The sequence below is a fragment of the Garra rufa genome, chromosome 4 (assembly GCF_049309525.1).
Source record: "Garra rufa chromosome 4, GarRuf1.0, whole genome shotgun sequence".
Lineage (NCBI taxonomy): Eukaryota > Metazoa > Chordata > Actinopteri > Cypriniformes > Cyprinidae > Garra > Garra rufa.
In genome coordinates this window covers 1,059,732-1,073,227 of record NC_133364.1, presented here as the reverse complement: position 1 = coordinate 1,073,227, position 13,496 = coordinate 1,059,732, and the positions used below count along the sequence as shown (strand labels likewise).

The following is a 13,496-nucleotide window of genomic DNA, read 5'->3' as shown; positions in this document are numbered from 1 at the left end:
AAGAGATGTAATATAAAATATAAAACTTGATTAAAATAAGTAGTTGAAACAGTTGAAGTATTGCAATTTCTATTTGAATATATTTTAAAATGTAATTTATTCCTGTGATCAAAGCTACATTTTCAGCATCATTACTCCAGTCTTCAGTGTCACATTATCCTTCATTCTGATATGCTCATTAGCTGCTCAAGAAACATTATTTTGTCGTTATTATTATCAGTATTTAAAACAGTTAAGTACATTTTTTCAGGATTCTTTGATGAATAAAAAGATCCGATCAGCATTTATCTGAAATAAAAAGCTTTTGTAACATTATACACTGTACTATTCAAAAGCTTGGAGTCAGTATTTTTTTTTTTACTTAAGAAATTATAGAAATTAATACTTTTATTTAGCAAGGATGCTTTAAATTGATCAAAGGTGATAATTAAGACATTTATAATGTTACAAAAGATTTCTATTTCAGATAAATGCTGATGAAAAAAAATCTACTCGGCTGTTTTCAACCTAATAATAATAATAATAATAATAATAAATGTTTTTAAGCAGCAAATCAGAATATTAGAATGATTTCTGAAGGATCATGTGACTGGAGTAATGATGCTAAAAATTCAGCTTTCAAATCACAGGAATACTTTATATTTTCAAATATATTAAAATAGAAAACAGTTATTTTAAGTAGTAAAAATATTCCAAAATGTTACTGTCTTTGCTGTACTTTGAATCAAAGAAATGCAGGTTTGGTGAGCAGAAGAGACTTCTTACTATCCAAAAACTTTTGACTGGTAGTGTAACGTTATTTTGTCTTCATGTCAGGTGTTATTAGAGGACACAGGATTGTCTGCCAAAAATTCTCTGTCATTACAAAGACAGCCTGGACCTCCGTCCGAGAGCCTCAGAGGGAGTAACACAAACTATCCATTTCTGCCAGGTTCAGTAGTGCATATTTAGACACATTTCTCAAAACCCTTTTTTAAAAATGATCTAGTTTTTAAACTCAGCTGTCTTTGTACAGGTGGAATGGAAGAACTGACATTAGAGCAGATTAAGAAAAAGTCAGAGCTGGAAGAAGACATTGACTTTGAGAAAGGTTGGTGGTCTGTTTTGCTTTGTCAGTGAACAATCATTTGTGAGTGTGTGGGAGAGAAAAAGTAACTGACCTTTTGTTTCTTGCAGATTTGTTGACTGTTCCTCCTGGGCTGAAGGCTGGTATGGACTTCAGTGACAAAGGTCTGATTTTATTATTGCTCTCTGCATGTATGACATGTCATCATCCCACTTTAGCTTGTGCATTATTATCTAAAAATAAAAACTCACCCTCATGTCGTTCCAAACTGTTTCGACTTTCTTTCTTCAGCAGAGCACATAAGAAGATATGTTAAAGTATGTTGGTTACTAGGGATGCACAGAATGTTCGGCAATAAGCAAAAAGGCCGAATAAATTATACCGAACAATGACGTGATGCGATCAAATAGAGGTGCGCACTAATGCAGCAAACATGTCGGCAGTGTGGAAGCAGTTAAAACTGTCTGAGAAAGACGCAAAAATAATTGCAAGCACAGACAGCGAGAGACTGTTTAGTATTGTATTGCATGCCTTCCATGAGAAAAGAAAGGGTGGTTGTTGCTGGTTACTGTATGATGACTGAAATTGCGAATAGCCTTAAACCATTAGTAAATAAACTACAGAACGTTATGTTGTCTAATACACACACAAATTGTATTTATTCTGACAGCTCTGCACAAGCTCCTTAGCCAGGGTTCAAAGTCCAAAGCGCGAGGAAAATCTGCGCTGAAACAGCGTAATGAGAATCAATCATAAATCTGCTGCTGTCAGCAAAAAGTAGTACTGAGGTCGTCTTGTGGGTTTCCGCCAAAATAAGTCAACATTCATAAATGTTAGCATTGTAATTTTACTGTTGCTCTGTAAAATAAAATAAAAAAGTAAGATAAAAATAATGATAACAATCATTACAACAGCTCTATTAATACATTTAATGTAACATTCTCCTTTGCTCAGCAAGGCTGCATTTATTTTTACATTAAAAAACACATTCCTGATTCAAGAAGGGAGTCTTAAAATTGGCCAAAGAATATTATTTTACTAACTTATTAATTTTAAGTTAAATTGTGCTTTGCTAGTAGGCCAGAATGTCTACTAGAATGTTAAAAATGTTCAGTGTTAAGTAAATATTTTTAAATTTGTTTTGTAATTGATTTTTTTTAGTTGAAAAGCAAGACAAAACTGTAAAAAGCTAATTTTGGTGCATCCCTATTGGTTACCAAACAGATTTGGTGACTATTGACTCACAATGTATGGACATAATACACACTGAGACATTTCTATCTCTAATGCCTTTAGAAGCCAAAACCACGAAGAGTGAGGTGAACCTGCTGTCCCTCCTGTCGACCTTTGACGATGTCATTGATGCTCTGCCAGAGGAGAAAGAAGTCTCACAAAAAGAGGAGACTGTAAAACTTCCCAGAACTAACAGCTTGGAGGACCTGGGAATTAAAGTGTGTATAACTTTTAGAAATAATTTCAAATACCCAACATTTTTGTGTTTGTTTTGTCGTTTTCAAAATATGTGACCCTGGACCACAAAACTAGTCATAAGGGTCTTTTTTTTTCTTTTTTTTTTTTTTTAGATTTATGGATAATCTGAAAGCTGAATAAATAAGCTTTCCATTGATGTATGGTTTAGGATAGGACAATATTTGGCTGAGAAACAACTATTTGAAAATCTGGAACCTGAGGGTGCAAAAAAATCTCAATTTTGAGAAAATCGCCTTTAAAGTTGTCTAAGTTCTTAGCAATGCATATTACTACTCAAAAATTAAGTTTTGATTACAGTACACTCTTAAAAATAAAGGTGCTTTAAAAGGTTCTTCACAGCGATGCCATAGAAGAACCATTTTTGATTCCACAAAGACCCATTCAGTCAAAGATTCTTTAAAGAACCTTCTTTCACCACAAAGAACCTTTTGTAAAACAGAACGCTTCTTCAAATGTTAAAGGTTCTTTATGGAACCATTTAGACATAAAATGTTCTTCTATGGCATCGTGAAGCACCTTGATTTTTAAGCGTGTAGGAAATGTACAAAATATCTTCATGGAACATGATCTTTACTTAATATCCTGATGATTTTTGGCATAAAAGAAAAATGTAGCATTTTGACCCATACAATGTATTTTTGGCTATTGCTACAAATATACCCATACTACTGTACTTAGGACTGGTTTTGAGATTCAGGGTCACAAATGTTCTTCTTAAACACATGTACTCTTCAGGATTCGGGTAACTCTTCTTCTCAGCCTTCAGCGAACAAGGTAAGTCTGACTGAACAAAAGAAGAAACTGCAGCAAGAAGACAAGGGAGACAATAAAAAATGGGCCGTTCCTGTGGACATCTCCTCACCATGTGGCGACTTCTACAAGCGCATCCCTAATCCAGCCTTCAAGGTCAGAACTCAGTATATGTTCATCCTTTTTCAAAGCTGCTGTATGCACATGATTTTTGTGAGTTTGCTCAAATAAAGGTTTGTTTGTTTGGGTTGTTTTTTTTCCTTCTCTTTGTTCTGTCTCAGTATCCCTTCGAGCTGGACGTGTTTCAGAAGCAGGCTATTCTCCGACTCGAAGCTCATGACTCTGTCTTTGTTGCGGCTCACACCTCAGCCGGCAAGACCGTGGTGGCTGAATACGCAATTGCACTATCCCAGAAACACATGACCAGGTTTTTTTTTTCTTTTTAATACACTACTAAATGTCTTATGTTCACAAAGGCAGCATTTATTTGATCATAAATACAGTAAAACAGTAATATTGTGAAATATTATTACTATTCAAAAGAGCTGATTTCTATTTCAATACATGTTAAAATGTAGCTTATTCATGTGATGCAAAGCAGTATTTTCAGCGTTATTACTTCAGTCTTCAGTGTCACATGATCCTTCAGAAAGCATTCTAATATGCTGATTTGATGCTCAAAAAACATTTATTATTATTTTGTGGAAACCATTACTGTTCTTTAAAATTCTTATGAATACAAAGTTAAAAAGAACAACATTTTTTAACAATAGAAATCTTTATATATTTATTATAAATGTATTACTGCAGGTTTGTTATAGTTAAATTTAAAATTACAACCAAAGGAATTGTTACTTGAAAAAAAACTTTAGTTTAACTTGAAGTATTAAAATAATGAAATTACACTAAAACTAATCATATTTAATGAAAGTATGTAAAAAAAATAATTACTAAAACTTTAAGTAAGCTTGAAGTGAAAACAGAGTACAAAAATCTAAATTGAAAAATCTAATTGAAAATAATTAAATTAAATTAAAAATTATAATAGTATATCAGTGATTTTAAAATAACACTGCTTTACTGTCACTTTTAAAAAATAAAATGCATGTTTGCTGAATAAAAAACAAATAAATTAATAATAGGTACTTTACTGTCACTTTCAATGAAATGCATGCTTGCTGAATAAAAAATGAATAAATCTTACAAACTTTTGACAAATTGGTACTTTACTGTTACTTGAAAAAATGTAAAATAAATAAATATTTATTTACCTACAAACTTGAATAATGGTTACTTTACTGTCACCTTAAAAAAACCAAATGCATGCATTAAAAAAATGTAAAACTTGCCTCCAAACTTTTGAATAATGAGTACTTTACTGTCAATTTTAGAAAACGAAATGCATGCTTGCTGAATAAAAAATAAATAAATAAAAATGTACCTACAAACTTTTGAATAATGGGTATTTCACTGTCACTTTTAAAAAATGAAATGCATGCTTGATAAATAAAAAAAGAAAAATAAATGTAAAACTTGCCTACAAACTTTTGAATAATGGGTACTTTACTGTCAATTTTAGGAAACGATATGCAGGCTTGCTGAATAAACAAAGTAAAAATTCAAATGTACCTACAAACCTCTGAATAATCGGTACTTTACTGTCACTTTTAAAAAATGAAATGCATACTTGCTAAATAAAAAATTTAAAATAAATATAACTTGCCTACAAACTTTTGAATAATGGGTACCTTACTGTCACATAAAAAACAACTTAAATACATGCATAAAAAAATTAAAACTTGCCTCCAAACTTTTGAATACTTTACTGTCAATTTTAGAAAATGAAATGCATGCTTGCTGAATAAAAAATAAATGAATAAATAAAAATGTACCTACAAACTTTTGAATAATGGGTATTTCACTCTCACTTTTAAAAAATGAAATGCATGCTTGATGAATAAAATAAATAAATAAATAAATCTAAAACTTGCCTACAAACTTGAATAATGGGTACTTTACTGTCGATTTTAGGAAACGATATGCATGCTTGCTGAATACAAAAAGGAACATTTTTTTAAATGTACCTACAAACCTCTGAATAATCTGTACCTTACTGTCACTTTAAAAAAAATGAAATGCATGCTTGCAATTAAAAATGTAAATACAATGAATAAAACTTACCTACAAAATTTTGAATAATGGGTACTTTACTATCACTTTAAAAAGAAAAATCAAATGCATGCATAAAAAAAAAAACTTACCTACAAGCCTTTGAATAATGGGTACTTTACTGTCACTTTAAAAAAATGAAATGCATGCTTGCTGAATAAAAATATCTTAATAAATAAATAAAACTTACCTACGAACCTTTGAATAGGTACTTTACTGACAAAATTTAAAACAAAATGCATGCTTGCTGAAAAAAAAAAAACTTTGGAATAATGGTACTTTACTGTCACTTTAAAAAAATGAAATGCATGCATTTTTTTATCAAAACTGACTTACAAACTTTTGAATAATGGGTAATTTAAATCTTGTTTTCTTAGCAATTTTGGTTATTTTTTAAACCATATTAAAAGTGCTTGCAAATTTAAAGCACTTTGAATTCCCATTGTGTATAAAATGTGCTAAATAAGTAAATATATCATGTCTTACTGTCTTATAAGATTAATGGCTTACTAATATGACTCTTCCTCCTGACAGGACCATTTACACATCCCCCATCAAGGCCCTGTCCAATCAGAAGTTCCGGGACTTCAAGAACACGTTCGGTGATGTGGGACTGTTGACTGGAGATGTCCAGCTGAGCCCTGAAGCCTCATGTCTCATCATGACCACTGAGATTTTGAGGTGATTATGTAATAGAAGGCCTTTATGTCAGTTATTTATAATTCATATTTTTTGACAACCTTTATTAATCACTGTGTCTTCCTCCTAACAGATCTATGCTCTATAATGGCTCAGAGGTCATTCGAGATCTAGAATGGGTCATTTTTGATGAGGTTCACTATATCAATGATGCAGAGGTGATGAAATCAGTTCACAAATGGCATTCAGTTATGCTTTCTTTACTGCATTCAGATCTCATATGATGTTGTTGTTGTTTCTCAGAGGGGAGTGGTGTGGGAGGAAGTGCTCATCATGTTGCCGGAGCATGTTAGCATCATCCTGCTGAGTGCCACAGTGCCAAACGCAGTGGAGTTCAGTGAATGGATCGGGTGTGTGTATTATCAAAGCCATGAAACCTGATTTTATCTTGCTCTGTGGATTGCGTAACTCATATGGTTTTAATGTGCTTTCTCTGTTTTCAGGCGTATCAAGAAGCGGCACATCTATGTGATCAGCACAGTTAAGAGGCCTGTTCCTCTAGAGCACTATCTGTATACTGGCAATAGCACAAAGACTCAGAAAGAGCTCTTCCTTTTGATGGACTCCACTGGAAACTTTCTAACTAAAGGGTATGTTAAGTTACAGATAGTTGGTGTTTTCAAAACAAGAATGCATTTCAGATTTATTGGAGATGATTCAGAGCTGTTCAAAAACACAATAAAACGATTAATATTGTGAATTTAAATTAGAATTAAAAATAATCATTTGAATATATTTTAAAATATAATTTATTCCTGTGATGCAAAGCTGAATTTTCAGCATCATTAATCCAATCTTCAGTGTCACATGATTCTTCAGAAATCATTCTAATATGTTGATTTGCTGCTCAATTATCTATATTGAAAATAGTTGTGCTGCGTAATATTTAAAATGTGATCTTTTTTTAGGATTCTTTAATGAATAGAAAGTTCAAAAGAACAGCATTTATTTGAAATAGAAATGGAAAGAGAATGCAAAATAGTAATAATAATAAATCAATTAGCAATTAAGTTATAATTTCAACTTCAACTTAATTTCAATTAATTTATTTAGTAAATAAGGGTTAGAATATGGGTGAAATTGGAGCATAGCACTAAATAATGTCTGTTTTTACCTCAGAGCTGTGTAGATTACCTAAAATTGTAATCCATTACTAATTCTGAATTACATGACGAAAATTGTAACATAATCCACTGTATTACACATTTTAGGTAACATTAGGGTGACCATATTTTAGTTTTCAAAAATGTAGGTGTGGGGTCCTAGTTTTGGTTTCAAAATATGCCTTTTCCATACCAAAACTACATATTTTACAGTCACTGTTATACAGATTGATCATAAACACAGTTAAAAAGCCATCCTTCACAAAATTAATATCTACCACAGTTTAATCACAGGTAGAATGCAAAATGTTTCAATACAAGCATTTTAGTCAAATGGAATTTATGCAATATTTCGAACTTTTAACCCACGGGAGAAAATCAACCCACTGCAACACTTTAAAATCAGCCCAATTCCGTGGAAAAAATGCAGATCTGGCAACCCTACATCCAACACGAGCTGCATCCAAAGCGATTTAAATACTCTGCATATTGATAGCGACTCCGTGATGTTTGCGGGAGCGGGATTAAGAAAACAGTCCTGCGCAAAGCTGTAATACAAAAACGCACACAATAAATGGCGACTGTAGAAAGAAAAAGCCGAATCCCGGACATTTTGGGCAATTTAGAAATCGTGGCCGGACACATTTTACATGGTCCAAAAAGAGGACATGTCCGGGGAAAAGAGAACGTATGGTCATCTTAAGTAACATAATCAGACTACTCGTAGATTACTTTTGACCTGTCTTGTTTATTGCATTGATTTAAATAGGGAAATCTTAGTTGTAATCTAAAAGATTAAGAATATATATTCCATTCATTATTATTAACAACATGAAGTGCATTAAACATTGTATTATGTTAAGGTTTCCCAAACTAGGGATTATGAGTTTAATGAAAAGCTAATAATTAAATAAAAAAAATGTTAAATGAAAATAAGTAATTACACTGTAAAAAGTGAACAGTTGGATCAACTTAAAAAAATTACTTCAGTTGGTAACACCTAAAAATGTTAAGTTTTTTCAACCTAATTTATTACATTTTATTAACTTAATTTTAATTAATTAATCTAGGTCAATCACACTTACATAATTTTAATTCATTCAATCCTAATATTTACGTTAGACTAACTTAATTCAACTGCATAAGCGAACAGTTGGATCAACTTAAATATTTTAGGTGTTACCAATTGAATTATTATTATTTATTAAATTATTATTAAATTTCTTATTAAACATGAATGTATTAATTTTTCTCTAACCATAAAATCAATCAAAATAAAACACTTTTTAATTTATTTTTTTTAAATATTCTTTTTGTTTAACCGCATGACATGTAACTATAACCAACGTCAGAGAACCACGAACATGCAAATGTGATGCTTATTATTAAAATATTTATTTTAAAATCCCACGGGTGCTTCAAGTAAATATATAAGGTGAAAGAGAATTAGAAGACAAATAATGTTTGTGAATTTGTACATCTTAATGTACAAAAAGATTTCTAAAAGACAGAAATACATGGTAAAATAACCTACAGAGTAATAATTAAAATAAATAATAATTAATAATTCAAATAAAAATGAATGTGTTCATCAGTAGTTGATGCAATATTGAAGGAAATCAGTGGTCAAACACTGTGTCGCCATCTGACTAATGACTGATCTTTGTGTGAATGTCCACAAAACTGGAACACTTTCTGAGTGTATATAAGAAGTAGGCTATTTAAAAGATGAAGAAAAGGATTTAAAAGATGAAAAAAATCAATAAAGGATGAATAATTTATTTATATTATGTAAATAATATGTAATCCATAAAAAAGTAACTGTTGTCTAATTACGAGTATTTTAAAATGTAATTTAGTCTGATTACAATTGCTTCATTTTTGGAATCTGATTACATAACCTAGATTACATGTAATCAGCTACTACCCAGCTCTTGATTAATGTTTTAAGACTGACATGGTAGATGGACTTCAAAAAAATGTGTTGCAAAAGTATGGCAAAGGGCTCCTGGAAGTTCATTTAAAATTAAAACAAATGTTTTGTTTTTCAGCTACTATGCCGCAGTAGACGCCAGGAAAGAACGCACTAGTAAACATGCACAGTCGTTTGGCACAAAGAACGTATCACAGCACAACACAACAGCCAGTCAGGTCAGTGTCTGAACCTCTCGTCATTACCTTTTAAATTGGTTGTCTAATATAATAGGTCTCTATTTCCAACAGCTGCAGTGTTTTACTCTACTTTTTCTGTGTTCTCCATTAGGATCGAGCCATATGGCAGACGCTGCTGAACTTTCTGTCTCAGAGGCAGCAGACTCCAGTGGTGGCTTTCACGTTCTCTCGGACACGCTGTGATGAAAACGCCCGCTCTTTGACCTCTCTGGACCTCACCAGCTCCATAGAGAAGAACGAGATCCACTCGTTCCTGCAGAAGAGCCTGACCAGGCTGAGAGGAGGCGATCGGCAGTTACCGCAGGTACATGAGATTTGGGTCCTGTGAGCACTAGAGCAAGAGTTTATTGGCTAATTCAGATATCTGGAAAACAAGGTGGCTTATATCCAATTTGATGCTGATAAATTATACATTATACAAAAATGCAAATTCTACAAATTCGATTTAATGATAACAAGCAGAAATGCTGAAATTAAATCGACACTTATTTTTAGGGGTGGGCATAGATTAATTTTTTTAATCTAGATTAATCTAGATTAAATCTTGGAATTAATCTAGATTAATCTAGATTAAAATGGCTAATTTGAATTCTGCTGAAGGCATTCAGAATATGTGTGCTACCCAAATAATGACTTAAAGTCTTTAAGAATGGATCATAAAGCTCATAAAGCTGTTCTATGATAATTTGTTGATGAAAGTAAATTATGTTCAATTAGATGTACTTGTGATTACTAACTAACTAACAATGAAATTATTTTTTCTACCTATTAGATTGTGTTTTTTTTAACGTCAACACCTACCCAGCCCATTACATGTTACACCATACTTTTATTTTGACAGGTTGCCGTGAAGTTTCTGTGTCATACAGTATGATATGATGCTAGTTTTCATAAAAATGAAACGGTAAAAGTAACACTCACAGCAGTTTGGGAGATTGAGTTTATCTTAGGGATGTTAACCGATGACCGTTTGACCGGTGGTTGACCGTATCAACGTTAACCGGTCAAAGTTGTCGGTAGTCGGTTAAAAAAAAAAAGTGCCGGTGCGTCTTTTACGCATTCTGAAGGTGCCTGTTTTATCCATTGGTTTTATCATGTTGCAGTCTATTAGGCCAGGGATTCCCAAACTTTTCAGCTCACGACCCCCAAAATAACCGTGCCAGTGACTCGTGTGACCCCCACTATCCTCGGAAGTGTTTAAAATATACAAACTTTGCGCGCAACGGCGCACATGGGCCAATAGGCCTATCCAAACATCTGCATGTCAACACAAAAGAACACAACGGTCTAACAACTAGGGCTGGTCCGAATACCATTTTTTGAGCTTCGAAGCTTCGGTGGGAGGGGCTGAACATATTCTTCTCTCTAATAAAGGCAGGAATCTGTGTATGTCTTTCTGTTTGCATTTTTATTATGTCGAGAACAGTTCATCCAAACGATTTTTGCTGTGGACCCAAGGGAGTGCAGTGTTGCATTTTGGTGCAATATGGACACACCACACGTTCAGAATTAATAAATTGTAATAGAACATTGCTGGATGCGACGCGCCTCACGCAGGCAGAGCTTATCCGCTTCATGAACGGACACCGCGCTAGTGATACAAAACACACAGGTCTGTTAAGTGCAATACTTTTAATAAGGTAGCCTAAAAAATTTTAACAAACAAATCACTCCCAAATCAGAAATTAGCACAGTAATTACTGGCACCGTGAAGGGTAGGCTATTTAAATAAAAGTAGAACGAAAAAAATGGCGCGGTGTTTATATATAAATAAATTATTCATATCTAAATTATTTATAAATAAATAAATATATACATTATATATAACGTTTGTGTATATAAGCCTATATAAAATACACAGCCTATGTATATTATGTTGAAACCCAAAATAAATGAGGCCCAAACATTATTAACAAACGTGCGTGTTTATTTGAGCACTTCAGTCAGTGAACAATCAGCCTACAAAACGCTAAAATAAATCAAATAAATAATACATTTAAATATGAATCTAGCCTAAATAAGAATGTTAAATCGGCTATTTAAGAAACATTCGTTGCAAACATTACTAAAACCTCGCCCGGACCTTCTCCGACAGCTCATCAGAATTACTGGCCCGAGTCCGACTGGAACCGGTCTTGTTTCTCTTTCTCTTCCCCACTGCACAGCTGCTGTTTTTAATAGCAAAGTGATTACATTTATTTTCGTTTATTTAGGTTATAAAGTTAATTTAGACATATATTTGGAACACTTTTTATTTGTTAAATTTAAGTTTTTGTTTTTTAAAGTAACGACCAAGTCATCACGATTTCAATTAAAACCCATAGATATAAGCACGCTTTGCAGAACATGGAAGCGCCAGCCAGCGCTATGTGAAACTTCATTTTTGCTCATAAAGGTAAGACTAATATATCATCCGAAACTGTAAAAAAATAATTTAAATGATTCAAATCGAAAACAAAACTCTTCCAATAGCTATAGGCCTAATGCATATGCATTTAGGTATTAAAGCCGCGTCAATGAGCAAATGGCATCAGGATCGTCAACTTCATCTTTGTGTCAAATACTAGTTTTTTAATAAATAATTCAAATATCTCCCTACTTTTTCCCCGACACATTCATGGTAATTATTTTTGCTGGGGCTTTGCGGTCAGCTTTAGCCTATGCATGCATTTAAAGCAGAGGCGCAGTTGTCATTACGACAGTCACAGCCCTAGTTTTGCTTAAACCATTTAAGTGGGCCCGACTGTACTTTATAGTGTCTCTCAAATATTACTAAATTTCTCTCTCTCTCTCTTTTTTTTGTTTTCTTTTTTTTTGTTGCTGTTTCTGTGTTAGTGGCGCAGCAGTCTGATCTTCTTCATTCATATTTAAGCGCAAATGAGAACCGTTTTGCGGGGGATGCAAGGTGTATGGAAAAAAAAAACGAATATTGAATCTCAATTTAAAATCGAATGCCAACCCACCGAACGAATATTAGTCCTACTAACAACCAATTTTTTTTAAATAGTAATTTACTCGTTTGTTTAATTTCAACAAAAATAATATCCTAGGGGATTTTTAAAAAGTGATGTGAGTGGCAGTGTGTGTGTGTGTGTGTGTGTGTGTGTGTGTGTGCGGGAGGCAGAGCGGCAGAGAGATGCGACAGAGTTGCGAAATTGCAGGCGCGGCTCGAAATGGCTGTTATTTCAAATAGCGTACCATATTTTAAACTAATCGGTTAACCGGTTTCAACCGGCTAATGAGGCTCGGTGGTCGGTCAAGAAATTTTTTAGTTTTCGCCATCCCTAGTTTATCTGTTCATGTGAGATGAAAATGCCAAAAATTACCGGGAGCGTCACGTGTGTTTCAGTATGCGTGTAGTAAAAGCTCGTCTCCGCAGTGCATACATACAGCTAGGCAAACGGAACATATCGGATTCATATTAAAACGGTCTTTTTGCATTTTAGTTTTCACATACACTAGTCCATATCGCGATTTGAATTAAGTGACTGACCAACATTTGATTTATGAATCCAAAAAACGACGAATTTACGTGGCATTTCGCTATAGTAGATTCGGTTTTTATGAATGGAGGACTACGCGATCCCGTCTGTGTTTTGGCGGAGGAGACTTAAACGCGCGACCATATTCTATAGTGTTCGGTATACATCCGCGTTAAACTATCAAGGTGAAAGTCATCATAGCTTGCGTAGTTTAGACCCAGCTCCCAACCCAAATTTGAGAATAGATTAACGGCGATATTTTTTTTTATCGCGCGATAAGAGTTTCACGTTAACGCAGCACGTTAACGCCGATAACGGCCCACCACTACTTATTTTACAAAATAAAGGAAAAAGGCAAAAACTCTGAAGCCTGTTTTAAGAACGTCAAAGTTATAGTTCACCCAAAAATGACAATTCTGTCATTAATTACTCACTAACATGTCGTATATACGTAAGATCTTCAGAACACACATTAATATATTTTTGATGAGATCCGAGAGCATAGACAACAACACAACCGACACATTCAAGGTCTAGAAATGCAGTAAGGACATTATTAAAATA

General features: G+C 33.3%; 1 protein-coding gene across 1 annotated transcript in view; it reads left to right on the top strand.

The window, feature by feature from the left end:
* The window catches only part of LOC141333271 (superkiller complex protein 2-like), a 38,901-nt gene that overhangs the window by 2,236 nt on the left and 23,169 nt on the right, over window positions 1-13,496 (top strand). The window contains exons 5-16 of the mRNA XM_073838246.1: window positions 817-931; window positions 1,016-1,090; window positions 1,177-1,230; window positions 2,363-2,517; window positions 3,293-3,463; window positions 3,589-3,734; window positions 6,011-6,157; window positions 6,249-6,333; window positions 6,419-6,525; window positions 6,619-6,765; window positions 9,330-9,429; window positions 9,542-9,754. Coding sequence (XP_073694347.1) covers window positions 817-931; window positions 1,016-1,090; window positions 1,177-1,230; window positions 2,363-2,517; window positions 3,293-3,463; window positions 3,589-3,734; window positions 6,011-6,157; window positions 6,249-6,333; window positions 6,419-6,525; window positions 6,619-6,765; window positions 9,330-9,429; window positions 9,542-9,754 — 1,515 coding nt within the window. The remainder of the gene's footprint in view (window positions 1-816; window positions 932-1,015; window positions 1,091-1,176; window positions 1,231-2,362; window positions 2,518-3,292; window positions 3,464-3,588; window positions 3,735-6,010; window positions 6,158-6,248; window positions 6,334-6,418; window positions 6,526-6,618; window positions 6,766-9,329; window positions 9,430-9,541; window positions 9,755-13,496) is intronic.